This window comes from Leiobunum rupestre, chromosome 3, assembly GCF_980474605.1.
Source record: "Leiobunum rupestre chromosome 3, qqLeiRupe1.1.hap1, whole genome shotgun sequence".
NCBI classification, from domain to species: Eukaryota; Metazoa; Arthropoda; class Arachnida; order Opiliones; family Sclerosomatidae; genus Leiobunum; species Leiobunum rupestre.
Window position 1 is genome coordinate 48656079 of NC_143386.1, and position 27006 is coordinate 48683084.

The 27006-nt window shown below is 35.1% G+C and overlaps 1 protein-coding gene across 2 annotated transcripts; it reads left to right on the forward strand.

Annotated features, from left to right (window-relative positions):
• Positions 1–146: 146 nt before the first annotated feature.
• Positions 147–26996, forward strand: LOC149952448 (uncharacterized). 2 transcript variants are annotated; one of them, XM_090168555.1, is made up of 8 exons: positions 147–565; positions 18404–18562; positions 18643–18777; positions 19052–19142; positions 19217–20549; positions 20726–20833; positions 25811–25857; positions 26508–26996. In XM_090168555.1, the coding sequence occupies exons 1-8, from the start codon at positions 513–515 to the stop codon at positions 26565–26567; spliced, it is 1986 nt and encodes a 661-aa protein (XP_090024681.1). In that variant the 5' UTR covers positions 147–512; the 3' UTR covers positions 26568–26996. The 2 variants fall into 2 exon arrangements, with proteins under 2 accessions (XP_090024681.1, XP_090024682.1); XM_090168556.1 differs by lacking the exon at positions 147–565 and adding an exon at positions 14607–14696.
• Positions 26997–27006: the final 10 nt, after the last annotated feature.

The following is a 27006-nucleotide window of genomic DNA, read 5'->3' on the forward strand; positions in this document are numbered from 1 at the left end:
AGTTAAGTTAGTTCTATTTTGCGTTATTTTATATTTCTTAGCTATTTGTTTCTGATATATTTTGTTATAGACCGAAATATCAATCATTTTTTCCAGCTTGGACGAGAGTTTTCCGTTTCCCGCTTGGCTCCGCTAGAGTCGACTCATTTTCCCGCTTCGCGAGTTTCCCATTCAACTAATGGCTGTCGGCGTGAGCGAACGTGCGACCTGCCCACTATCCGTCAAAGTCCAAGAGCGTTTTATGCCGTTAAAACTGTTGTAAACGCGTTTATTTTGCAAGAAAAGTAGTTCACTCGCGTGTACATCGTTAAAATCACCGATTTCCACTGATTAGAGTTAAGAATGTTTGTCACGACCGTGTAAGAGGCGCTTTCATCAGACCAAGGGTTATTTTTCCGCGGTTTTCGTTGCGGTAATGTAGGTGCTTATTTCTGACGTTTCACAGTTTTACCTTCAACGCAAATCTGGATTTACTACTTAAAACATTAGTGCGAAACTGCGGCAATCGTGGTATGAAGTGGAATAATAAGCATAGAGGAGGAAGCATCGGCAGTTCGGACGAGGAGTAAGTGTTTAAAACATTTTCATTAGTATTTTTTCCAGCCTTGCTGTTAAAAGTAGACGCTTTTCCCCAGGCTATCAAAGCCAACCCTAAACCTAGCATTAACTCGAAATCAAGATTCGTACTCTCAACGCCAATACACGCTAAACCTTTTAATAGTCCCACATTTTTTTAAGAAAAAGTAGGTACGACCTTCGAATAGCAAAAATAATATGGGTCTATAGTTCAAAACGCACCTCCATTGTTAGCGAGAGCGAAATAAACGCGTCGATGTCTATTATTTTTCGTAAATAGGCCAATTTCTTTTATTCCAAAACAATTTTGAGTGTTTTTTCTTGCTCGCGCGATTTGGTTGAATGAGCATTTATCAATAGATTCCTTGGTTTCATTCGAGCGATAGAAACATGGTAAATCGTAATTTTCATTCTTGATCTTTGAAAAAGAGAAAAAACTTTCTGGGTGAAAAGTTTCGGGTTTCCTGTTAAAAAAGCGAGCAAATTTCTTTAATCAGCCGTGTAATGGATTAGCGTCAAATTTTACTTGATTAAAGGGGAAATTTACCATAATATTTCAAACCGAAACCGTTAAACAGGAAGGCTAAGTTTCCTAATTCATTTCCCGTCTGTAATTTGATTACTGGTCATTTTCGGTAGCGCGTTTTCCAGCTCGTTAAAATCTTGTTATTATTTGAGATAAAACATCATCTTATAAAACAAAATATCTTCCTTTAATTTCCGTATTTTTAAAAATAAAGTATGGGTACGAATTGACAAAATATCCGTAATCCGTTCCGGATAGAAACACTTAATTGACTTTTTTTATCATTATTTTTCTTATTTAACGTGAGAAAAGATGGATTTCTGAGATAAAATACATTAATCCCGGCAGGCAGATCTAGACTTTTTATTGTATAAAAAAACTTCCTGTATTGATACGTTTCATTTCAAGAATTATTTAATTATAGTTATTTTTCATTAGAATTCTCTTTTTTTTTGGGGGGGGGGGGGAATTTAATCCATTTTGGCGATTGAAACCCTCTTTTATTGATATGCAAGTAGCTTCAGAGTTTTGGATAGTAGGACTGATACTCAGTCACTTTTCTCACTGGAAATCACTTTTAAAATTGTCACGAAGTCACTTTTCCCAAAATTAGTTACTATTTATCACTTTGAACGTTAGAAAACTGTCTTGCAACCTTTTTTTTTTACAAATAATAAAACAAAATCAAACTCCGTTCGCTTTTAATTTTTTTTACTTAGCAAATAAGCGCTTTAAATAAGCTATTAACATAAGTAACATAATAGCGATAAGTATGGCACTTCCTATTGCTTTAATGCTAATTTTCTAACCGAACTTTTTTCGGCACTGATACTCTCTTCGAGCTGTGACTTACCGTTTTGGATGACTCCTTTTTGATACAAATTTAAGCCTAATATCGGAGAGCACGTTCTGGAGTCGCGAGGGGCTTTGGCTTTGTTTCGAAGCCCGCGTGCGAATCACGCGTGATAAAAAAACATGAGCTCGTGCTTCCGAGAAAAACTTTAATTAGCGGAAGTCTCGCGTATTTTAGACACTAGAGGGCTCTGTGCTGAGAAAACATCTTGATTACGCAATTTCCCGATTTCAAAATTACGTTTTTGCGCGTGACAGTACCTTTACATTATGAGGTATAGCAGGCTTATTTACCTGCTTTTATACCCTAACATGGCGGCGTATTTTCCCGCGCAAAAGGAATTTTAAGATCCCCCAATAATTATGAAAATCAGTTTGGTTGTAAATCTCGTTAATTGTCATACTTATTGTTATTATGTTACTTATGCTATTAGTGATAAAAACTTTGTAGAAGTAGAATTAGCCCAAGCCATGCTTGTAGGTGTTATGAAAGTTGAAGAAATTGAAAACAAATCGTCTAATTTCGTCTTTTCTAAAAAAAATAGTGATATAACTTCCTATGGTTATATGGTTACTATTTTGGTTGTGTAACTAGTCAAAAACGCAATAAAACAGTATTTTTTTCCATTTTTGGTAGATTTTCAATCACTATTTAGTCACTATTTTAAAAAATTTAGTCACTAAACTCACTAAATTCTACTGTGCAAGTGAGTATCAGGCCTGGGTTAGCCTAAGAACAAATTTTATTTTAGCCAATATTTTGACCATGAAATAAGTTATAGTAAAAAGTTGAAAGCAAATATTTTGTCAATTTGACTACCTCATTAGAAGAATAGCTTATGTCGTGGTAATATCGTATGACGCCCTTTTTGCCTATACGCGTGTACGCCAACGGGGAGACAACAATCGCAAAGTCTTACTTCGACGTACGTGTACGCGTTTGAACTGCATATTTTAACCTCTTTAATATGTTTGTTGGTGTCTCTCTTGCCGTAGAAAAAATAAACGTTCCACACGGTTGAACACCTAACAGAACGGTTCACTGAATTTCGGAACACTAAAATGTATTAAATTCTCTATTTCAATCCACCTTAAGTAGTCAACGTGGTTGAAACTAAAGAAATGACTATTACCCACTGTCAATCCACGTAGACAAACTCGTTTTCATTCAATTGCAAAACGTTTCTTACTTGTCAGAGAGTTTGAAACGTACGATAGCTTTAGTCTTTACGCGTCATTTGCGATTGGAATTGAACTGAGGTGGCGATTTCTATAGGTCCCTTATTAGTCAATATCACTTGTCATTGGTTGATGTAACAATAGGGATGTAATTCGACTCGAAACTAGCTTTACATCCACTGTCAACGCGAAGGAGTGTTCCGCCGTACAGTTTTAAGCAGATGCGAAGGGGTGTTGAGTAATAACGGAACTTAATTTCGGTATAATTAATCACGAGACCCCAGGGCGTGGCGGTCCATTTTGAATACATATACCTCTGCCATTGTACACGCATTGAGCTCTAATATTTACATCATTATAATTATAATAGGGTTTTTGGTAACCTTTGGTTGGAGTTTATCCAAACAGTTTAAAAGTCATTATAATCGGAATGGCAGAAAGGGTTAATTTGACCCATAAATTTAGTTCAAAGTAGTCGGTGAGATCAAAAAGGTATTTATTTAGACTTTGGCAGATTGAATATATTTACTTTTTTTTACGCTGGTTACCTCGATTTGTTTACAAAGTCCTTTTTTACCTTTCACACGAACCCAAACCTTAATGTTCGCGTTTCCCCGCTGCTTGGTTTTGCGCTCGTTGCAGCCTACTTCCAGGGGCTAGTAGGTCACACTTAGAAGCTCTCTGGCGCTCTTTTCACTCATCCAACTAAGAAAATGGGGAAAAAACAGGCATACTTCTCAACTCACCCCTACAACTCCTCTAAATTTTTGCATCACCTTTTAAAACACCCTGTATAGTACGGCTTAAAATTACAGTATGCCCCAAAAATTTCATCGAAATTATCGAAAAGTCCTATAATATTCCTTTCTATAATGCTACATTGGCCTTTTTGTGTTGATGTTGCAGCTGCGTGACCCTGCGCAACGGGTGACGTATCGATGACGTTTCACTACGAAAAGCAATGGACATGCCCCCCAAAGATCCTATAATTGCTATAAAATCCGTTATTTTCAAAAATGTCTTATAAAACGCTATATTTTTACCATCCCTAAAAAGTCCTATAAAATTGATATTTTGCCCATTCCAAATTCCGTTAGTTAAATTGCTAGATTTAGTTATAGGATAAATTCCTATACAAAGTCATTCTAGTCTATTTTTTGCTATTGTTAACATGGTTAGCTACTAGTAGTAGTATATTATTATGATAAAATGATTAAATAGTTTATTTTTCAAGTGAAAATCAAAGATTTCTTTCACTAAATATAGATTTTTTTAAATTGCAAAAAGAAGCATATATAAAATCTATAATTTTGAAAAAATAGTACTATAAAGACCTATATTTTAATATATTATTTTAAATGATAATCCTATTTATCGTATAACAAAATTGAAGATTGGACATAAGTGTAAATTCGACGAAGCACCTTGTTTCTAAGCCTAAACTGAACTGAACTTCTACGTATTTCGTGCCGAATGAGCTACATAAAAACAAATCCAGCAATCGCATAACAAAACTTGTTACTAAATTGCAAAATTTGCCCGCCCCTTCTCGTTTAAAATCCCTTGGTATTCAGCCTGTTGACTCGCGTCCAATAGTGCCTTTTCTTTTACGAACCTTGACTCGCGTCATAAAATCAATAACCTTTGTCTGTTACATAAATTCTTTTACAATAATTTAGATCTTAACTTTAATGAATTTTTCACCCCTCAAATCAATTCCCGTACTCGTGGCCATTCTTTAAAATTGTGTAAACCACGCGCTGCCTCTACTACTCGACTAAATTCTTTTTCCCAGTGTCATTACCGATTGGAATGCTTTGCCATCAAATATTGTTACACAATCTAATTCTCACAAATTCCGCTATTTATTATCTGAACATTTATCTGCCTGGTCATGATCTCATAATTATTATTTTTTTTTCTCCTTTGTTCATTTTTTTTCTTAATGTTGACTTTGCTTTGCTTTTAATTATTTGTATATATCTCATTATTATTACTATTATTATTATTTTTTTTCTTACTTTTATGTTATTTTTTATATTTTGTTCATTTTTAATCCCGCGATTCGTACCTTTTTACCTTTCACACGAACCCAAACCTTAATGTTCGCGTTTCCCTGCTGCTTGGTTTGGTGCTTGTTGCAGCCTACTTCCAGGGGCTAGTAGGCCACACTTTAAGCTCTCGGGCACTCTTTTTCACTCATCGTAGGACAATGGGGAAAAACAGGCATACTTCTCAACTCACCCCCTACAACTCCTTAAAATTTGTGCATAACCCTTTGAAACACCCTGTATATAAAGATATTTATTATAATTTATTAATCTACCGATGTAATGTAAATTATAGCAAAGAAACCTCTTTTTGAGAGGTAAATAAATCTGACCTATTTGTTAGAAAAAAAGGGAAAATGTAAGAAGTCTAATTTTATTCCCGAGAAAGATAAAGAATAAGATTTGGTTTGTCCGCCCCCAGATCCCAGAAAAGAGTAATTGTGGCAGGTTTTTGGATGGGTTCGGCATTACAAAAGAATTATACCGTTACCTCGCGATAATGAAGTTTCCCATAGCATCGCCCGTGATGCGGCTGAAGGAAAAACAAAACTGAAAAAACTAGGTCTGAAGCATTTAGACCGTATAAAAAATACAAGCAAATTGCTCACACACCCACGTAATTTATTTAATGTCTACAAATGGAATGTCCCTTTAGCCGTGAGGTTCCCCCCCGATTAGAGGGTACGTGTGCCGAGGTTGGTTACACATTTATAATAATAATAATAATATTCGATAAGGTTAAGGTTGGTTACTACTAGCTTATAAACTCGAGAATCCGTGAAGTATATAGAATGAGATTATTGTACCGTGCAATTTTCGCCCAATTAAACCCGTGTTTATATTTAGTATTTTGTTATTTCTTTCTAACTTACTAAAATAATCAGGCGTATAAATTAATAGACGAATAGTTTTGCAATGACAGGTTGCTTTTAACGTAGAAATCGTCCCCGTTAAAACAAAACCACGTAACTTGAGATACGTGGTTTTGTCAAAATTGACATATTTAGATTCTACACCCCAATTTACGTATATAACGTTAAAAACATTAATAGGTTGCAATTGGATTTATTTTTTTAAATCGAGAAAACATTTAAACGTATCTTTGATATTCACAACTTACTTAGCGCAAAAGCACGTATCTCGCTTGTTTACAGCTCCTATCTCACTTCATGACGCGAAACCACCTATCTCTAAAAATTCGCCTTTAGCAAAATATTTAAAAATTAAAATCCTCATAAATTCAATATTGAAACGAAATTATTTAACTATAAAATTAACTCACGTGTAAAAACCTAACACGCGATTTCACAAGTCCCTGCAAAATTAAAAAATCAATTTTTCTCAATAAGGCCACCGAAAAGATACGTGGTTTTGTTTTAACGGCGACGAAATATGAAATCGGTATCCATTGAAACCGTAAAAGTGAACAAGTATTTTTCGTAAATTTCCCGCCAAACCGTCTTAAAATTTACCCCAAACGAAGTGAAACGTAAAAATTACACTTCTTTGGAATATATTCTTCTTTATAAACCATATTTTTCAGATAGATGGATACTTTCTATAATTTTTTTTAAGTTATGTACCTCTGGTAAAAGGCTAAACGTTAAACAACCAAATTTGATAGACTTGGACTTGGGTTGTTTTTTTTATTGTCGACGTGTGTTCGAAAATCGCGTTTATTGTTGAACAGCCGCTACGTTGCCAAGGATCCAAGCTGCGATGTTTCTTTTAGAGAGGGAGAAATTTTTAGTTTATCGCCACTTGTTAAAGCCTTGTAGCTCTAAACGTTAATGCAAATTCAAGGTGACCTGGTGCGTAGTTAAATACGTCTATTGTATAGTTGTTAGTAATCGTTTCCAACGTTTGACGTCATATTGTTGGATAGAGGCGTATAGGGAACATATTTTATAGTCGTTAACTTATACCAGATGTTTATAATATCTTTCTCACGAGATAAGTATCCATTTAGGCGATAAAATTTACCACGGCTCGAAATTGATCACGGATATTATTCCGACAGTAACATGCAACGAAGGTACAGCCTCGAACAAATGTTTCTGGGCACTGTTTTCCAAAACCGTTTATAGCGAGGGGTCGGACATTCAGAAAAATCCCGTACGCTCAGCGAAAAATCCAAAATCCGCGAAAAGATTTTGGATTTGTTAACAAATCCACAAAATACTTGGAAAAATCCACAAATCCACAAAATCCATAGAATAAATCTACAAATCCACAAAATCCACAAATCCACAGAAAATCCCCGAAAAATTCCTCAAATAATTTTTATCCCCAAAATCCAAGAGAAAAATCCACAAATCCAGCAAAAAATACCAATTCGAGGATTTTTAAAAAATACAGTTGTATTTTCCAAAATCCACAAATCCAGTAGAAAATCCACAAAATCCAAGAGCTAAATCCGCAAATCCACAAAATCCAAGAACTAAATCCGCCAATCCAAAAAATCCAAGAGCTAAATCCGCAAATCCACAAAATCCAAGAACTAAATCCACCAATCCAAAAAAATCCAAGAGCTAAATCCACAAATCCAGTAGAAAATCCACAAAATCCAAGAGCTAAATCCGCAAATCCACAAAATCCGAGATAAAAATCCACAAATCCAGCAAAAAAAATACAAATACCGTTGGATTTTTCAAAAATCCCAAAATTCAATACAAAATCCACAAATCCAGCAAAAAAAAATACAAATACCGTTGGATTTTTCAAAAATCCCAAAATTCAATACAAAATCCACAAATCCAGTGAAAAATCCAAAAAAATACACTGGATTTGCAAATCCCGTACGTTTTTTAATGAATCCTCGGTTTATAGTATAGAAAGTCGAATGATACCTTCTTGGAAAGGTTTAAAAACGAAGAAACGTTTGGGTATTTTAAATTTTTTTAAATTTGAAGAATTCTTCGACCGAGGCTTCTAAAACTGAAACATCGCCTTTTCACAGGGTTGGAAAAAATCCAGACAAGTGGTTTTAATTGGCTATAACCGGTTTTTTTTCGGTTATAACCGGCTAAAATATAAAAAGTGCCTTTTACTTATGTAAGTAGAAATTGTCTGCAGTTATTGTCGTAAATAAGGAACTAAACAAATAAAGCGAAATAACTATATTAAATAACTGAATTCTTTTGATTTCCTCGGGAAATTCCCCCTAGTTTTTGGGTATGACCCACCGACAGAAGCTTTGGAACTTTAAACCTACCGAAAAACTGGTAAAAGTAAACCGGTTTCTAAATATGAAACAAAAAATAAACTTAATTTTTAAAAAAAAACTTAATTTCCTAAAATATTCATATTGTAATTTGTTTTGAAAAAAAGCCAAAAAATTCTGGATTTTTTCAAGTGGTTATATCCGGTATGGCTGGTTCTATGCCAACCCTGCCTTTACAACCAATAGGAATTCGAGAAATTCGCGCACGTGGACAACACCAATCGACGCCCGGAATTATTTCCTTTCCAAAACTGAAAAAGCTGTAAAATATGATTTCAATATCCTGAAATACGATGAATTATCATAAAATACAAAGAAAAATATCATAAAACATCGTCAAAAACTCAAAATAGTCGTATATCTGACTTAAATTTGAAATGCATTTCGATTAGGCTTAAAAAAACCGATGTTTTAGGTTTCGGTTTTTCTGCAATATTTCCGATTTCCATTGGTTGAAAAACCGATGTTTTAGGTTTTTTTAAGCCTCGGTCGAATAATTCTTCAAATTTTAAAAATTGAAAATAGCAAAACTTTTCTCCGTTTTTAAACCTTTCATTCGATGTTCTACAATAAACGGTTTAGAAAAAATTTAAAAACAAAGTGTCCAGAAACTTTTGTCCGAGACTGTACAATGTTTCTAATGAATATCATTGGCAGGACAGGGGAGATGGATACCAGGGTTCATACAGACCTGGAATATCAGGGAATAAAATAAGTTACGCTTGCTGAAATAGTTTTTTGCAGCTCATTCGTCACGAAATACGTAGTTCATGTTACTTTATGAAAATGCCTATTAAATTATTGACAGAAATATCAGGGAAATTAAAATTTTCTTGTAAAAATCAAGGACATTTATGAGGGTTCAGAAAATTTTGCGTAAAGAGTACAAATTTACACCAATGTTTTTCTTTTTTAAGAATTGACTAAAACAAAATTGACTTTAATGATATGGAACTAATTTAGTTTGAATGTTAATCCATTAGTAACCCTTTAGCTCTTCGTGAAAATATTAGTTTGGTTAGCAATGACAGGGAGAGTTACATTAGGTAAGTGTTTGTGACCTGAAAATATCCGGGAAATATCAGTGGGAAAACGTAGTAATATCAGAAGGAGATAAAGGGGAAGGATGACACAAGGGTTCTGTACTGTAACGGCAGTCCGACCAACCTCAAAAAGGCGCGAAAATATGGCGGGAGTACACACTTTTTCAAACCAATTTACTCCCAAAAAAAAACGTAGTCCCGAGAGATCTCCGCGGTACAATTCCGCCTTGTTGTCTGCTTAAGTCGACTCGAGTAACTGGACGATGTAGACTTTGTTTGTTTTGGAAACCTGGAGGTATGCATTTTATCTCAGATTTTAATTAAAACTATTAATAGTTTTGACTATTACCTTTTAAAGTAGTATTTGTTTATAATTAAATTATTTAAACTGGAAACTAAGGACTAGTTTGGGTCAGCATCAAAGTTAGAAAATTAGTTATTAAACAAGGCTTACCGAATCGTTTAGTTTCCTCTTTTTACTGTCGCTTTCCTGAACTTTAAAGCCGTCTGTTTGCACGTATTTACTTAAACATTTAACTTGACTTGGCTTTATATTAACTTGGGTAGATTTAAACCTTTTACCCCGCGAAATTAAATCAACTTGAACAGATTTACTAAGATTCGCCGCCATAGCAATCTATTTTCGCGTCTTTCGCGACGTCAGTGAGTCACGTGAGATGACGATTCTGACGACATCGTATGTCATCATAACGGCATACGCTTGTCAGCCAATTAGAAAAAATCACGAAATTCGAGGTTGGTCGAACTGTTGTTACACTCGTAAAGCATTATAGCATATGGGCAGTGCCATCCTTCCCCTTTATCTCCTTCTGGTAATATCAAGGAAATCGATATGAACCCTGGATACTTATTTCATACTAACCTAACCTAACCATCTTATTGTTAGTGTTTATTTTCTTGGCGTCCTATTGGCCAATTTACACACCTTTCTAATTGGAACCGAGTTTAGCTCTAAGCCCAACGATTCTCGAGATAGATTTTGGATGACCTCCAGGACATGGTTCAAAGTCATTGAGTATTGTATCAGCTAATGACCCCTTGCGCTTTGTAGCCTGTGCTATCTGAAAATATCAAATTCCTAGGAAAAATAACTTTTCAATTATTAGCTCTGGTTCGTTTTTTAGTGGACACCCTGTAACCTAGGAGCAACAAACACAAGGAGAACGCAGCTAGCCTTTAAACACGCTAACGCAGTGTTGTGTACAAATTTCATTGGACGAGCCTTTACACTGAACGTTTTACGGAAAGGGGAAGACAATTTCCGTATTTTCCCCTTCCGACGGCAGCAGGCGCTAAAGCGTCTAACCAATGAAAAATGTACGCGATAAAATACATGACTTATGACTGGCTGCGTTCTCCTTGTGTGGGGTGCTGTGTTTGTTCAAGGACAGTAGATACAGGGACGAGAAAGTGTATTGGCGGCCTCTGTTGGAATAAATCAACTAAAACGACCTAAACGCAAGGAGAGTTAGTTGTAAACAAAAAAATGGCGGTCACCTAATTTTAACGGTTCTTGACGAGGCTTAAGTGTTCAAAACAAATGGGCATTTTTTATTTACGCTCGTAGTAAAATGGTAAAAACTAACTACAATAATACTGTCCATGGTGAACCAAGTCTTAACAATGGCCGCGGTTTGTTTACATCTAACTCCCCGTGAATAGGAAGACGTTTAAAATCGAATTGTTTCCCCTGCTTTCTCGTCCCTGTATCTACTGTCCTTGGTTTGTTGCTCCTAGCTGTAACTATATTTCTGGACTTAAAATTATTTTAGTCAAGATTTAAAATTCTTCAATATACGGAGATGACTAGTTCTTTCTTAAAATAATTTAATGTACTTCTGCTAATACGAAAGTAAATTTGAAAATTCTTTCCCTAACTCGTTCTGCCATTAAAATATTCTAATGGAGAAAGGTGATCGTATCCTTTTAGGGTCACAACGGGGAAAACGAGAATCGTCAGAAATTTAAATGGATCCAGCAAATTTGTCGTCCAAAATAGGAACTTCCATTTTCCAAACAGACAAATCAAACGCGACAGTCGAGACAACAGTGGCCATCGAACCTAATTAGAAAGATATTAAGTGAATAACGACCCCCAGCCTGGCAACAATATTTAGAACGAACAATTTTGAATTTTATCTGCTTTTTACCTGCAACCATAAACTTCTCGTAAAATGTCATATAATATAATGAGATCTTATACTTTATGGGCTGTTATAAAAAAATTATTTATTTATACCATAAGTAATATAATACCTCTAAGTATGACACTTGTATTTTGTTTTCTTACTACATCCTTTCTTCACCAAAGTTAAATCGGGAAAACGACTAGCAGCTCTGTAGCCCGGAAGTTTAAAACTCTGTGATTTTAATTTTCAATTGGTCATCCAAAAGGAGTCAGAGTTCAAACTCAGCCAATCATATAGTACTCCCAAAAAAATACGCCATAGTGCGGCTAAATACGCATTTAGCCTAAAAATGGTTTAGTTGGGTTAGATTAGTTCATGGCGTCGCTACCGAGGGGCGCTATTTGGAAAAAAATACTTATAAGGTTTTATGTTAATTATGTTTATACTTATTAGAGATAATGAGAGCTAGTTTTCCAACCGCCACGAAAAGGGGGAAGGCAAATTGACACGGGTATATTTCAATATCGTCTGTAGAGTGTAGACGTCTGTGTTTGCGTCGGCGAACCAATGACAGGGTTGCCACACGTCAGGGAAATGTCAGGGTAATTTAAAAATGGGATTAAATAGTCAGCAGGGTGACTACAGTTCCTATTTTTTCTTATAATTTAATGTCCTTCCTCTTTTCTCCTATAATCCCATTAAATTTCCTATAATCCCCTATATTTTAACTCAAAAGTCTGAAGAAAATAAAATAGTTGATATTTTTCCCTTAGTAGTCTTTAAAAGGTCCTAGTTTTTAGAGATGCTTATTTCCAACACCGTTCGCTGATAGTTTTCGATTACTTCTATCGGTTATCAACTTTATTTTGAATGTTATACCCCCTTTAAACCATTTTCACAACTGTTTTCTCTTATTGTATAATTAATTTTATCCTATTTTTCCTCCCCCCCCCCCCCGATATTTCACTGATAAATTTCCTATAATTCCTTTAAAGGATTTTAAAATATTCTGTGGTCACTCCGAGTCAGGGAATTTTAAGAATTTGTGAAAATCATGGAATTAAATTTTCTCTTGACACTTTTCGAAGGTAATTTTACTCTAGATCTATAACAAATTCTATGATTGTCATTTATTTCCTTGAAAAATTTACTATTTTTTTCAACCATGCAACAACCTTTTTACAAGTCCATTTAAATTTATTAATTTCTGATAAAAGTAAAATGTAAAATAAAAATTTTGGCCTTAACAAAGTCAGGGAAAATCTCTTGAAATGGTCAGTGAATAGTCAGGGAATTTGAATTTGAAATTTTGTGGCAACCCTGAATGAGATACCAGGCCGATTTGATTGGAAGTGAAGGGGAGGAGCATACTGGCAGACCTTGTGTGGATTGCCGGGGAAAACGCTAAAAATAGTCTCAATATAGTCATGCATATTTATAAATACTTTTTTGCTGTTATAAAAGTTATTCTTGTTTTTGAGAAAGTTAGAAAAAATAACGACATTTGAACTTACTTCCATGTCCAAGATAAGGATATTATGTAAAATTGGGTAGGCTGCCGTGAAAGGGTGGGCGTGACTCTGGACTGTGTGGGTTTTTTGAATGCGTGTGGGCTTTCGACCTTGTGAAGGACTTTCAAAAAAATTCAGATTCTTTTTACGTGCTTATATTTTTTTGGGGGGTATAAGAGATATAATTTCGAAAGAAGGTTTCTATCCCCCCATCGCCTATGCTCAATTTAACACGCTTTTGAAGACGTTGACGTCCATTAAATATATTTTGCGAAACTGGACAAACTGCTTATAATATTTCAACAGGAAAGACCAATCTCTTTGATCGGAAAATTAACTTCCATCTTTGATCATGACGCCATCGAATGAATTATATTAACCGTAAATGTCGATGTATAAGTTTTCGTCCAATGAAGCTAAGTTCATACTAACAAGGAGACATCCCGAGGTGTTTCCCCCCGATTTCTTTTCCAACTCGGGGGTTAAGTAGGCCTTCATTTACCTTAATTGAAAGCTCCTAAAGGGAAAAGTTTCAATGGCCTTTCGAATTGCCATGGCAATCAAAAATGTTTTTCACTACTCAAGATTTTAAACCCTTTCGATTTTACCGAAATTTTATGAATTTTACACATTTTTTTCGATTTGGCAAAAAAAATTATTTTTTGAAAATTGCAAATCCTTGGATTTTTTTTTCCATGCTATTATTCCCTTACGTTGAAGATGAAAAATAGTACGGGTCAAAATACGTCTTATAGATAAGAAAATATCCCTACGCGGTTAATTTCTACGTGTTACATTTTTAGTCGGAGTAATACCGGTTGTAAATATAAATGTACGCGTGATTTGTCGAGAAAATCTTTCCCATCGATACCTGTTTCATTTCTATAGACAAATTATACGCTTCTTTCATGACCTATTTTCGTGTGTATGACCTTTTCCAATTTATCCTTTTATAGTATTGTAGTGAAAGTTCTGTAACAGAAAACAAAATTTAATTCTTATATTTTTATTGATATATTTTCCCTGATTGAATTCATCTGGAGTACTTTAGTGAGCCTAAAGGAAAATAATACCTTTATCTCGGTCTTACAGAAAGGCTTCTACACGTTCAGAATATTAAAAAAAGCTTTTTTTCGAGTCAAGGTAAATAAAAGGTGGAATTCTTTCGAAAGTTAATGCATCCAGTTTGCAACCGATTTGCCCGGTTTTTTGCTTATTTTAAAACGCGTATAAATTTTCAAAATATGTTTGTGGCATTTTGCATAGTCGAGTTAATCGGGTAGCGAATCCTTTAGCTAGAAACGGAACTATTTCTATCTTTAATAATAAAGTACCTTCATTGTTTTACGGCTTTCTTGTATGTACATAATCATTTGATAAGAGTATGATATTTCCTATGCCCCTTATCTATAGAGCTCCGTAACTGTCTAATTTTCGCAATATAAACAGTTTGCCAAGTATTGCAATCAGAAAATGACGCGTTTTTTAAAATGTCAAGCTTAATTTTATTTTTTACTTAATGAAACTAGATTAATTTCAGTAATTGGTCTTATATTTTAATTATATAAATGGCGTACTCTATGGGGTAAATATTTTGACTTATATTGCTTCTTTACATTGATATTTTGTCACGATTGCGTTTGTAAAATCCTTCATTTCCTTTTGTTTTATCGTTGCCTCCGTTATATCAAGGCCTGGGTTCCCTCTTTCCTGAGCATTGTACTACGAGTTATTCCCCCCCTGTTTGAAGTTTCCTATTTTCCCCAATAGATGGCGTTCGTTTCCATTGCGTTTAAATTTTAAGTTTTGTTCACATTGGTCCTGAAAATGTATTAGTTCATCTACACGGCCAATATTAGCCAACTTCAGTTTATTAATTTTAATAATTTGTGAATTAATAAATGTATTACTCTTATTAAGGCTTATGTTAAATTGAATATAGTTTATGTGTAGTTGATAGTTTCATGATGGTCAAATAATTGATTCAATTGGTTTATTAAAATTTTAAAATCAACATTTTTAATACTGGAACATGAAATCAGATACTTGTTTTCCAAAATATCACTAATGGGAGTAGAAAGATATTTTCCATATCGACCACCCACATACATATCAGTATTTTCCTAGTATTTCAAACTTTGAGAACTTTTCTAGATAAGGGCTTGGTGTTTAATTTTTTTTTCTTTTCGATCTGAGGCATCTTTAGCGTGATTATCTAAAAGAGCTCTCAAGAACTTCTCTAGAAGGATTTTCCGTAAATCTTGACTTTCCCGTGATGAGAAATTCTTGCATTCGTTGCACATTAGGGGTTTTTCGAAGTAAGGTAGAATTTCTCTTACATATGATTGAAGCACTTGTACCCGAGGAAACAAATGGAGTGAGGATTGCACAAATTCCGTTACAAGGGCCAATAATGTAATTGTTTTTAAAGCTGCTGTCATCGGATGAGAGAATAATAGTACTGCTCTTCTTACATTCATTTTTTCAAAGCTCGTTGGGAAAACCATTTTCCTAGTTAGAAATCTTACTGGTTTCATTAACGCATTGCTTTGAGCGAGATATAAGTCCGTGACAAATTTGGGGTTAATTAGAAGGGCAATAAACACCATAATACGGTCGAGGAATTGATTTCTTATATTTTTTATTATATGACTTTGATCAAAGGCGATGAACATTTTCCTAGCTGGATCTAAGGGATGTACTATTTCGTGATGTAATTGTCTGTCACTAGAAAATTTCTTAAACGCTGCAGTATTAATCTTTGCGTTGTCTGAAACAAGCCGGACAACAACGAATCCACAGTCTTCCACCGCTTTAATCACCTCCAATGTAATTTTGTGAAGCTCTTCCGCTGTCAATTTGGCGGTAAAAAAATAGGCCACGGGAAGTTTAAAATTGGTTGAGAGACCCTGGAACACAAAACACAACCGTCTTCATCTGTTGCGCTTGTTTCACCAAAATATCGATCCATTTTTCTGTCATATAATAACTTTGGTTTAATGGCCATTTCATCGTGCATTAAAGATCCTAATATTTCATTTGGATGCTTTAATTTGGAAACCTCGGCAATGAGACGGTCTTTGGCAATCTGTGTAATACCGTCAGCTCCACTTGAATTGCCCAGAAATTTTCTTAACGTTGTACGTTCCGGGAAATGTAAAATATCCAAATCTCGGATAAAGTTATACGTAGCTGTAGATTTCTTATAAATTAAACAACAAATCTTCAAGGTTGAATGTTTATACGGTAAAGACTTTTTACCGTAGGCGAGTACTTGTTCAATTAAAAAATTGGCTCTTACATCTCCACTCATACTCTCGCCCATAATCTTTCGCAGTTGGGTATATTCCTTTCTTTGGTTCTCTTCTTTTTGTTCCTTGATTGTTTCTTTTAAGCTTGCAATTATTTTCCTTTGAGCTACAACTTGCTTTCTCAATTTATAATTGTCTCTTACATATTTACGTTTAGAAGTTACGTATGGTGTCTTTCGTACAACAGGAGACGCTTGAGTAGTGGCATCTCTACATGAAATTAAAGGGACAACTTCAGCTAGAGTAGATTTTTCTGGAATCACAGATTTAGCTTGGACTAGGGATGTAGTTTTGACTAGAGACGTTGTTTCTATTTGAAGAACGACTTTGTTGTGAGGAACTATAATGTCTCGAGGAACAACTACGTCTTGAGGAACAATTACGTCTTCAGGAACAATTACGTCTTGAGGAACAATTACGTCTTGAGGAACAATTACGTCTTGAGGAACTATTATGTCTTGAGGAACTATTATGTCTCGAGGAACTATGATGTCTCGAGGAACTATTATGTCTCGAGGAACTATTATGTCTCGAGGAAAAACTACGACTTGAGGAACTATTATGTCTCGAGGAACAACTACGTCTTGAGGAACTATTATTTCTCGACGACTAGCTTTCTCTTGACAAATGACTTGAGGGCTGGAAGTGTATTCGTAAGTTTTATTCATCACAGGTTGCATATCCATGGTTCGAATATGTGATGTGTTGTCATTGCACTGTTTTTTTTTTTAACTTTGGAATGAATAATATCTGATACTCTGAACAAAGCCTTTTTAAGCTTTTCTCGAGCTGAAATAACAGGTGTGGTTTGTACATCAGTCCTTGGAATATTTCCCACTGGAGAAAGAGGGATTCTTCTTTCGCAAGAGTTCTTAAACATCTTTTGGGGATGAGAATCAGAAATTTCAAATTCATTTAGCGAAATATGGGGCACAACGTAGTTTAAAAGACGTTTTCGACTAGTTGATATACTAAAATCAGACTTGTTAAAATGTTTGCTACAGATTTTAGCATCTCCTTTATTTGATATAAGTTCCTCATGAAATGAAAGATCGTCATCCTGTTGGACGTTAAAAATTGCACAAATCCGTTTTTTTCTCATTGACATTTCCTTAGGAAATGAATGGAAACTTATATTTTCCTCTTGACCAATTTGGCGTTTCTTTACTCTCTTCCAATCACTTTGTTTGCAATTAGGAACTGAGCAGACAACCATTTTATATTACTACAAATGTAATTAAACGTTTGTTAATATGTGGAATAAAATACAATTAGTTAAATACTTACTTATTAATGACCACCACGGCGAATCATTGGAAGAAAGATCCAAAGAACAACTTTGCAAAAAACGAAATGCGCACGCTCTAAATTTCAAATTTCACAATGGTTCAGAGTGCCTCTAGCGAGAAATTGCGGCGTATTAGAAATCCACGGTGGGGGGGCGAAAATCTAAGCGTACCCAGGCCTTGATATAACGGAGGCAACGGTTTTATACAATGAAAACCGGCTCAAAGTTGCCGCGTGACGTTTCGTTTAAATTGTTAGAACGCAGATGGCGCTAGTGCATCGTGATTTTTGTATTCTGTAGGCCAAAATGCGTCACCTGCGGGCGGATTGTTGTTGGAAAGTCCGGAAACTTGTTGAATGTGTTTTTGCTTTAGCGGTTACTTGTGTCGCGGCTGATTGCGTAAAGTTAATTGTCTTAACTTACCGCGTACACGACGTTTTAATGTGAATAGAAAACGCTCTTCCTTGGCGGTCAAGATTTCAACGTTTTTAATAGCTGTAAAATTTCATTGGTAAGCTCCTTTATCAACATGGCTTTGGAAGATAAATCCCCCCCCCCCATTCCTGTTAATCAAGCAAAAATGTTATGTAAATATTTGTGGTTTCAGCCAAGGTTTTGTCTAAAACTTTAAATCGATGTTGTGAATTCATTGTAAATAACTTTTTTTTTAATGTTTATTTTCTGTGGGTTTAGGTCTGAAGATATTAGACGTTCCATTGAAGCATTGGACAAAGTTTTAGATGAATTTGACGATTTAGCTCCGAAACACCCGAAAGTGAGAAAGAAAAAGAATGGGACCGATAGCTCTCTAAACCGTTTCAGTACAGGAAAGTCGGAAACTAAGCTTATTCGGTGAGTTTTGATTTTGTATGCGTGTTTGTTTTTCAAGGCATTAAACATCAGTCACTATAAATAGCTCGTATTTTTGTTAGTCCAAGCAGTTTTAACACACCAGAGAGACAGTCCTTAGACATCCTGGATACCGTTCTGGCTCAGTTCGAGGATGAATTAAATCACGATACCAAAGATAATGCACTTTCAAGCAGTTTTGAAGGCAGTTGCGATGAGTAAGTATAGTCATAGAAATTAAATGCTTTTAAAATAAGTCTGGAGAGTTAAAGAATTTAGAAGACAGAGAAGTAATTTTATAAGCCTTTACCATCTTTGAATTTTATTAAACCAAGTACTGGTGACTATTTGCAAATTTGAAACAATGGTGGTGAGTTCAGGTTTGGCAACCCTTTCAATTGTTTCTGTCAGACAATGAGTTTTAGTTCGGTGTACAGGGGAAAAGAAAATTAAACAAAAATTCGTTTTCAATCTCCCTCTTTATTTTGCCAGGCCAACTGAGCTAGAAAGGCTGGGAGTTGCGGGCGATGATGCGGAAACTGAAGAGTCAAATGATAACCTAGCTAGTCCAACTTCCAAACAGGTATGTCTATAATCTATTCTTTGGTTTTACAACCTAATTATATCAGATTTAGATAAAATAATATTTTCAAACAGGGAAAGAAAATTTTACCGCCACCAGTGCCAAAGAGAAGTCCCACAACTTGTCTCAGTTGTTCCTCATCCTTCGAGTATCCATCACCAGAGACTGAAAAATATTCGCGAGAGAGGAACCCATTTTTTTCGGAATCCGCGGTCCCTGATCATTGCCAGTGCGAGTCAGAGTGCCCTGGTCATTCCAAAAGTCACGGTAAAAAAGGGAAATTATCCCGTTCAACCATTAAGAAAGGTTCAGTTCGACCTAAAGTAAAAGCCAACTACGATTCGACAACGTCTCAAGATGATTTATCGGATGAGGAAGATGTATTTTACAGTTGTTCGGGGGATTTAAACAACTTAACTGACGGAAACTCGAACAGCATTTCTTTAAACAATAACTCTACCGCTAAAATGCTTGAAGTTGCCAAATTTAGGGTGAAAGAACCGCTTTCCGCTAACACAGCCTCTAAAATTGACATTAACAAAATGCATCAGAAAGAACCTATCACTTTTCCTTTCAACTTAAAAGAAAAGTTTGCTTTAGCCAAATATCTGCTTAAAACGGGGCAGCTTCAAGGATTGGACGAAGAACCACCTTCTTTCAAACCACCTCCAATCCCGCTTCCACCCAAAACTAAAATTAACAAGGGCAAAATCGTTGGTATAGATGTTGATGTTAATCAAGTTGAAAATGTCAATTTGCGTAAAGATACAAATGGAAACGAAGTTTCTAAACCTACTGTGGTTTCGAGTAACGCAGCGAGTAAAAATCGTGAGTTCCTAATTGCTTCCGAACCCGTCCAGAATGAATCGCAGTCGCAACATCACGTCACATCGGTCAAGATCACGCAGAATTCGAACATTCAGCATTCCAACGTTTCTGTGATAACTATTCAGCCAAAAACTCCGCCCATTTCTAAAGATGCCAACGCAACTAAACCAACGTTTCCTTCGAAAGAGAATCAACCAAAAGTGGCTTTGTCCACTTTTACCCGATCTCCGGCTAATAACAACAACAATTCAAAGTCGTCTAGTTTAGAGGATGTTTTCTCATCGAACAGCAAGACAAATAACGCCGTAATGGCCGCTGATATGGCTGGAATGACAAAAACGGGAAGTCTGCCCCTGGAACTCAAGAAACCGACTGTACCCACTGGTGGAGCTGTATTTTTCAACGTATTCCAATGTCCAGAGAGTGAAAAACCATCGGAGGACAGTAAAAATATTGATAACGACAAACAGAAAGTTGAAGAAAAGAAGGATGGTGATAAAAAACACGGAGGTTGGAAGAAGAAAAAGAAAAGCAAAGATAAACAAACGAAAGATTCCACCAATACTTCAACCGAATCAAGTAAATGGTTTCTCTAACTTAAATCTTTAATAATGAAATTTTGCATGAATATATTGTTGTTGATTTTTGTCAATATTTTAATTTGATGATGCATGTGGATTTTTTTTACCCAATAAAACTTTATTTAAATTTTTTAATAGCCTAAGTTTTTACTTTGCGAAATTTTAATATTTCAGTCAAGGCTAACGTGGAACAAAATGCCCTTCTAGCTGAGCTAACTGGTAAAATTCAGATAAAAAAGTCAGCCACACCCAATGGCAGCTCCAGTGATGATTCTGATCAAGGTAATATCTTCTAGAAAACAATTTGCTATTTCTACCTAAGCATTTTTAGTATACCTCTTTCTGGTGAAGGTGTGCAACATTTAGTAATTATAATTAAGTAGTGTTTGGAATTCTCCTAGTACAGGGCCTTTTCAAAGAAGGGGTTTATTGGGGACCTAGCCTTTAGAGGTTCATTTCTTAATTTTGGACCTTTTCATAATTTCATCCTGTTAAAAATATATCACGACCATTTTGTTTCTTTATAAACGGTTTGTTTTCACTTCAAACAGATAGATGGCGATAGCGTTTCTAATTCGGCGCCGATATTTCGCGCCAAATGTTTCCTTTTGTAAAGTGACAGGACCCGCTTTTTTGCGTCCTTCCTTCTAGGGGGGTAATAAAGTAGAAGTAAAAAGCAAATATAAAGTTATATCTCTCGAAGAGTGATTGGTATGAGACTTGAAAGAATTTACAGATCACCAAGAGGAGTAGGACGAAGTTTATTTTTAGCTCTAGAAGTTCTTTAAAATAGACGCCAACCACTGGCGCGCGTTACTCTCGGCTGTTTCTTAACCGAAGCTTTCGGGAAATAAGGGGGTCAGAAAGTTGAAATTGAACATTTCAAAGCGAGTGAGGAGTGCTCTCTCTTCAATCGCGACAGGATGTTTAGGTAGAGTCGGTGACCCAGTTTATTCCCCTCACTCCGCCCAAAGTAGGGGGGTAGAATTGGATCGCCTTTTTTCTTTGGTGGCCAAGTGTCAACAAGAGATTAAAATTGGCTTCTTTTGTACGCGGTGTTGGTTAAAAAGATTCCACTCGTTGAAATCGCGTCGAAATTCCACTTGTTTCTGGTTGGGTAGAACCGTAGATAAGACGAGATTAAACGTATTTTATTTGTCAGTTATAATGGCTACGTTGTAAACCGGGTGGGGAGGGGATTTCAATTTTTCTAAATAGGCTTACGGTATCAAGCTTACGAGACCAGACTATTCGTCCGTCCGTCGTAGGTAGGGGCCTCTCATTCCACGAGAAACCCGTATTTCTATTTAGATTTTATTATAATGTTAGTTTTCTATGGTTGTAATGAGGGCGATATAACGGCAAAAGTTTACTATAAGTCTCGCGGGATCCAAACAAAGGAGTCCCTTTTATCCTCGCTTTTATCGGCGAATAGGGTCAAATTTGGTTTTTATATAAATTTATCTGCCCATATATCGTTCGATATTTTTTAATTTATTCACCTGACGAAATTGATAATAAATATTATGGTTGGGCGGATATTTTCACCTTTCCTTAATAATTAAATAGGCCAGCTACGATAATTATGGCTAACCTTAGAAATTTGTTTAAAAAAAAACAATTTTCGTAACATCTCATTTGCGTAATTTTGCATATACTTAATAGGCGCCCCTCTTTTTTTTGTAATCTGGGAAATTAAACCAGGCGTGAAGAATTAGTAATTTTTTTCGTAAAAGTTTGGAGCAAATTGAATTATAGTTTCGAAGCTTTTACCTTTACTTCTAAAAAATAAAAACCATCCACGATAATTCGTGTACTTTGTACCTTTTTCTTTTAAAATAGAATTCATCTACGTCGTCATTATTATTATTAGGTTTATTTTTCCAACCGTAATTAAAAGAAAAGACAGTCGAATAGAGCAAATTCATAAACCAGTTTTTGTACTAAGTACCACAACAGTGCCTTTTCATTTTTGGTCGACATACTTTTATTTCATTCCTCTGGAAATGATCCAGACTTATTAGATGCTTCAAACTTAGTCTCGAAACCTCTTTAGTTTTAAAATAACAAGCTTTTTTTATTATTAGATTAAGATTAGACGTACTGGTCTATTTTTTCACGACCTCGGAAGAGAAAACCTGCCCGCGTAAAAACCGGCAAAAACGCCAACTGCTACACTAACGTAATGTTAAATTCGATACGTTTCGCATTAGGGGGTATATTATATAGAGGTTTTTTTTAGTGCCCGCCCACCGGGTATAATGTATCGGAGGAAGTATAAAACTTCGACGTCGCGACATGAGCTCATTCCGCATAAAAAAGGAGCGTTCTGTCTCAAAAATATCAGATTAGAAGCTACGAGTATAAACTGTACCTCCACCCTCAGCCTTCCACCGAAGTACCTACTAACGAGATAACCCGCTTTATTCTCGGTAGGAGTTCTAGACTGCCAACAATTAGTATTTCTATTAATTCGCCTCGACGTAACTTGATTTAACGCTGTTTTCGGCGATAAATGTCGCGGTTGGAATCAAACTGGCTTATTTTTTACATTTACGCTTCTGCCGATAATGGGTTTTGCTTTCCACGAATGGAAAATCTGAGTGTTTTCATATTAGTCACTGGTATTTCGGAATCACTACGAAATTGTCACCGAAAGTACCAAAATAAAAATTGTAAATAGCTAGATAAATTTCAGATAATGGCGCCAGTATATATAATTTATCCCTTTCGAGCTAAGTAATTGTCACTAATTTTTCGCCAATTATTGCACTGCGTAGAGGTTTATTCATTTATCGTCCATTTCTCGCAGTGTGTGATAATTTCAAGCTATTGAAGCTGTACAGAGATGAATACTACTGACTTTAATAAATATTATTCACTTCTGGCTTTAAAATGATATTTACTTTTGATAATAATTGAATCAAGAATTACCAGGAGTGGCACAATATTTTGAGATTCAAATTCCCTGTTTTCCCTTACCATTTTAAGTTATTTTCCGCGGCTTTTTTAAGGTCAAAATTAGACAGTTTTTAACTTTTACATTTATCAGAAGTTAATAAATTTAATCAATTAATATTTCAGTAAAAAGTTAGTTCAAAGTTAGAAAACCGTTCAAGGATCTGTAATAATAATAGCAGAATTTGCAATAGATTTAGAGTAAAATTACATAAAAAAGTGTTAAGTTTAAACTGAATTTCCTGACCTTTTAGGCCCATTTTTAAATTCCCTGATTTCCCTGACACGTGGTGGATTGTAGTGGAGTTTGTTTCACGGTCGATCAACGAATTTAACCTTTGTCACCAGGTTTAACCAAAATAGGTTAGTTACGTTCAAAACCAATTATAGTTATTGTTGTTAAACGATTTTTCGACTTAGCTTATCATGGTTCGTACACGACCTGGGAAAGTCGGGGAATTTCAAAATTATTCCAAATGGTCCGGGAATTTTAAAATGACCCCAAAAAAATCAGGCAAATAAGTTTTTGAAAGATGTATTAAAAATATATAATCAATATTTCACCTCAAAACATTCATTTATACTACAAACATCGTCCGGGGAAACCTGGAAATGTCAGGGAATTTAATTCCGGAAATTTTGTACGAACCCTGCTTATACTCCCTTTAAGATTTCGAAAGAAATGTAATGAGATTTAGCTCAAGCATAGTCCTAACAAGTACACTTAAATTTAATTGGCATTTTCATTATCAAATACTATTTCGTGTATAAGGCCTTTGGCTGACACCAAAAAATAATAATCAAAGAACTCCGAAACTAACCGGCTTTAGCGCTACTAAAAAACGTCATTTTAGTACTTGGCCTCTAATAAATATCATTTTTACAACACACCAGTGTCTACCTTAGTTCCAAAAAAAAAACACACAAGATAAGAATGTTTTTCCAATAAAATAGTAACCTACAAATAGAGGGCAAATTAAAATGTACTCTAAAAATTCAAAGGTAAATCCGATGTACCCGTAGAAAAAGAATAAAAAGTAACTTATGAAGACGTTTAATAAACGGGGGTTTAAGTTGATCGCTCTTGCATTTTATTAACAGAAGAAAAAAAAGATTTCTGGGGGGGGGGGGTTTCCAAAATATACACGGAAGTAAAGTTTATTTGGCCAAAAAGTGTTTCCACAGAGGCGTACCATCATTGAACCACCATTCAAGGTCCGTCATCCGTAAAAAACGCCACGCGCTAGACTCAAACGAACCGTAGCGAGGCATAAGGGAACCATTTTTTTTTTAATAGGGGACGTTTTGATAATTATCCGTGTTTTTGGTCAAAACTCGATTTAGTTTTCGAGTATTATCTTATCTAATCACTGGCACTTCGCGTTGGAGATTCGCTTTTGCCTTTACGTGACGAGCTTGTTTTTCACGCGGTGTAAAAAAAATCCTTTGTTTTTCCGTTGTAAAAATATGCGAAACCGCGATAACGGTATTATTTTTTTGGCGAAGATAAACTGGTGGTGAATATGTATAAATAGGATGTAATTAATGGATAGACAAATGTCCCTGTTTTTAATCTGAATATTTTTTTAAAGGTTTATTGGATTGAAATATCTAGTTATCGAATAACATTTTTGAGATTATTTACTAATTATCATTTATACCGATAATTATTTTACCAAAATTAATCTGAAATATGGGGGTCTATTTGGATGGCGTATTTTTTACATTTTGAACAAAATAGTGCACGTCAGGGAATTTAAAAATGAACCTAAAAAGTCAGGGAATTTTAAGAATTGGTAAAAATTCAGGGAAAAGTCAGGGAATTCAATTTTATCTTGGCACTTTTTGAAGGTAATTTAACTCTAGATCTATGAAAAATTCCACGATTATCATTTACTTCCTTGAATGTTTGGTTAATTTTTTCAACATTGCAATAACCTTTTTACTGAAATATAGGTCCATCTAAACTTATTAACTTCTGATAAAAGTAAAATATAAAAGAAAAATTTTGGCCTTAATAAGTCAGGGAAAATCTCTTAAAATGGTCAAGGAATAGTCAGGGAATTTGAATCTGAAAATTTTGTGGCAACCCTGTAATAGTTTTCAAGTTCCTTGCAAAAGGAAAGTACTTAAAAATTGATAAAAAAACCCTGAAGATTACGATAACGTATTGGAAGATTTTAATTGGTACTCCCAATAGCGCCATTTTTAGATAAAGCGGCCAAGCCTACCAAATTTCGAAGTGGGTGCTTAAATTTTTTTACGGCTGTTCCAATAACTGTCAATCGTTTTCCCCCACAGGTTCAAACCAGGCTGGCGAACAGGTAGAGAAAGCTCAAAACACTAAGGTAAATCCTTAATAAAAAAAATGAATATAGGTTTTTTCTCAAGGCCTAGCCTTTCTCGGTATCCCCCCACATTAGAAGCATTTTTGATAGTTACTTCTGGTAACCCCACGCTCCATATTTCATAGACTGTTACGTCAGAGGTATTGGGGATATTTTTTAAAGCTAAACCCCCCGCGCCACCACAGTGTTACGGTATTAAAATTAAACTAAATTTAAAAGACTTCTCCGGATTACGTCAAAATTACGTTCAACTAAACAGAAAATTGTGGGGTTTTAAACCTAATTTTTTTAACGATAATAATTTTTATTGGACTAAATCCAAGTCCGATAATCCGGGAAAGTAATTGGTGGCCAAGTTAATTTTAAAAATCATCTTCCCCGCGATTTTTATAGCTTGATACAATGTGATATCTCTCGTAGAAGAAAATATTTTCGTCGAAACGTAGTTATATCCGAAGGGGTTTCGACTAACTTCGAAAGCGGAAGTTTAGCTGGATATTTTCGAAAGATTTCGTTCCTGCACTATATTACTCCCAGAAATGTACTATCAGTACTATCATAATGACACACCATAAAATACCTACGTAACTCGTGATAAGACAGCAAGGTCAAAAGAGTCAACATTCTAATTCTTTGTTCCGAATGTTTAGGAGGACAAAGGCATTTTTAAAGGATTTTGGTCCAAGAAAAAACCAACTACTGAAAACTAAAAAAAAAAGGCTCAACATATTTTCGACAAATGGACGCCTATCTTACGCTACAAAAGGTGTATAATTTTTGTAACCATAGTTTTAAGCTATTTTTTGACAGAAAATAGAATTTTGTGCAATTTTGGTAGCTAAACAATAACTGAAAAAGGCAGTTCTATTATACAAGCACTAGTCAACACGGTTACCATACTCTAAGAGTACTGATTAGTAATTAAAGGAAAGGATGTCAACACGTACATATCTGTTCCCCAATCCCTCTTTTATACTCGGAAATGCGCACTATTTTTTGTATTTTTACCTTTGAAAATTCTTGGATGACCCTGCGTGTATTCGGGGTTAATTTGTATAGGAACAACACCCATTTAAATTAAGGATATTTCCTACTAACATTCATGTTTTGTATGCCGGTATTGTAATATTATATCAATTAAAATGATTA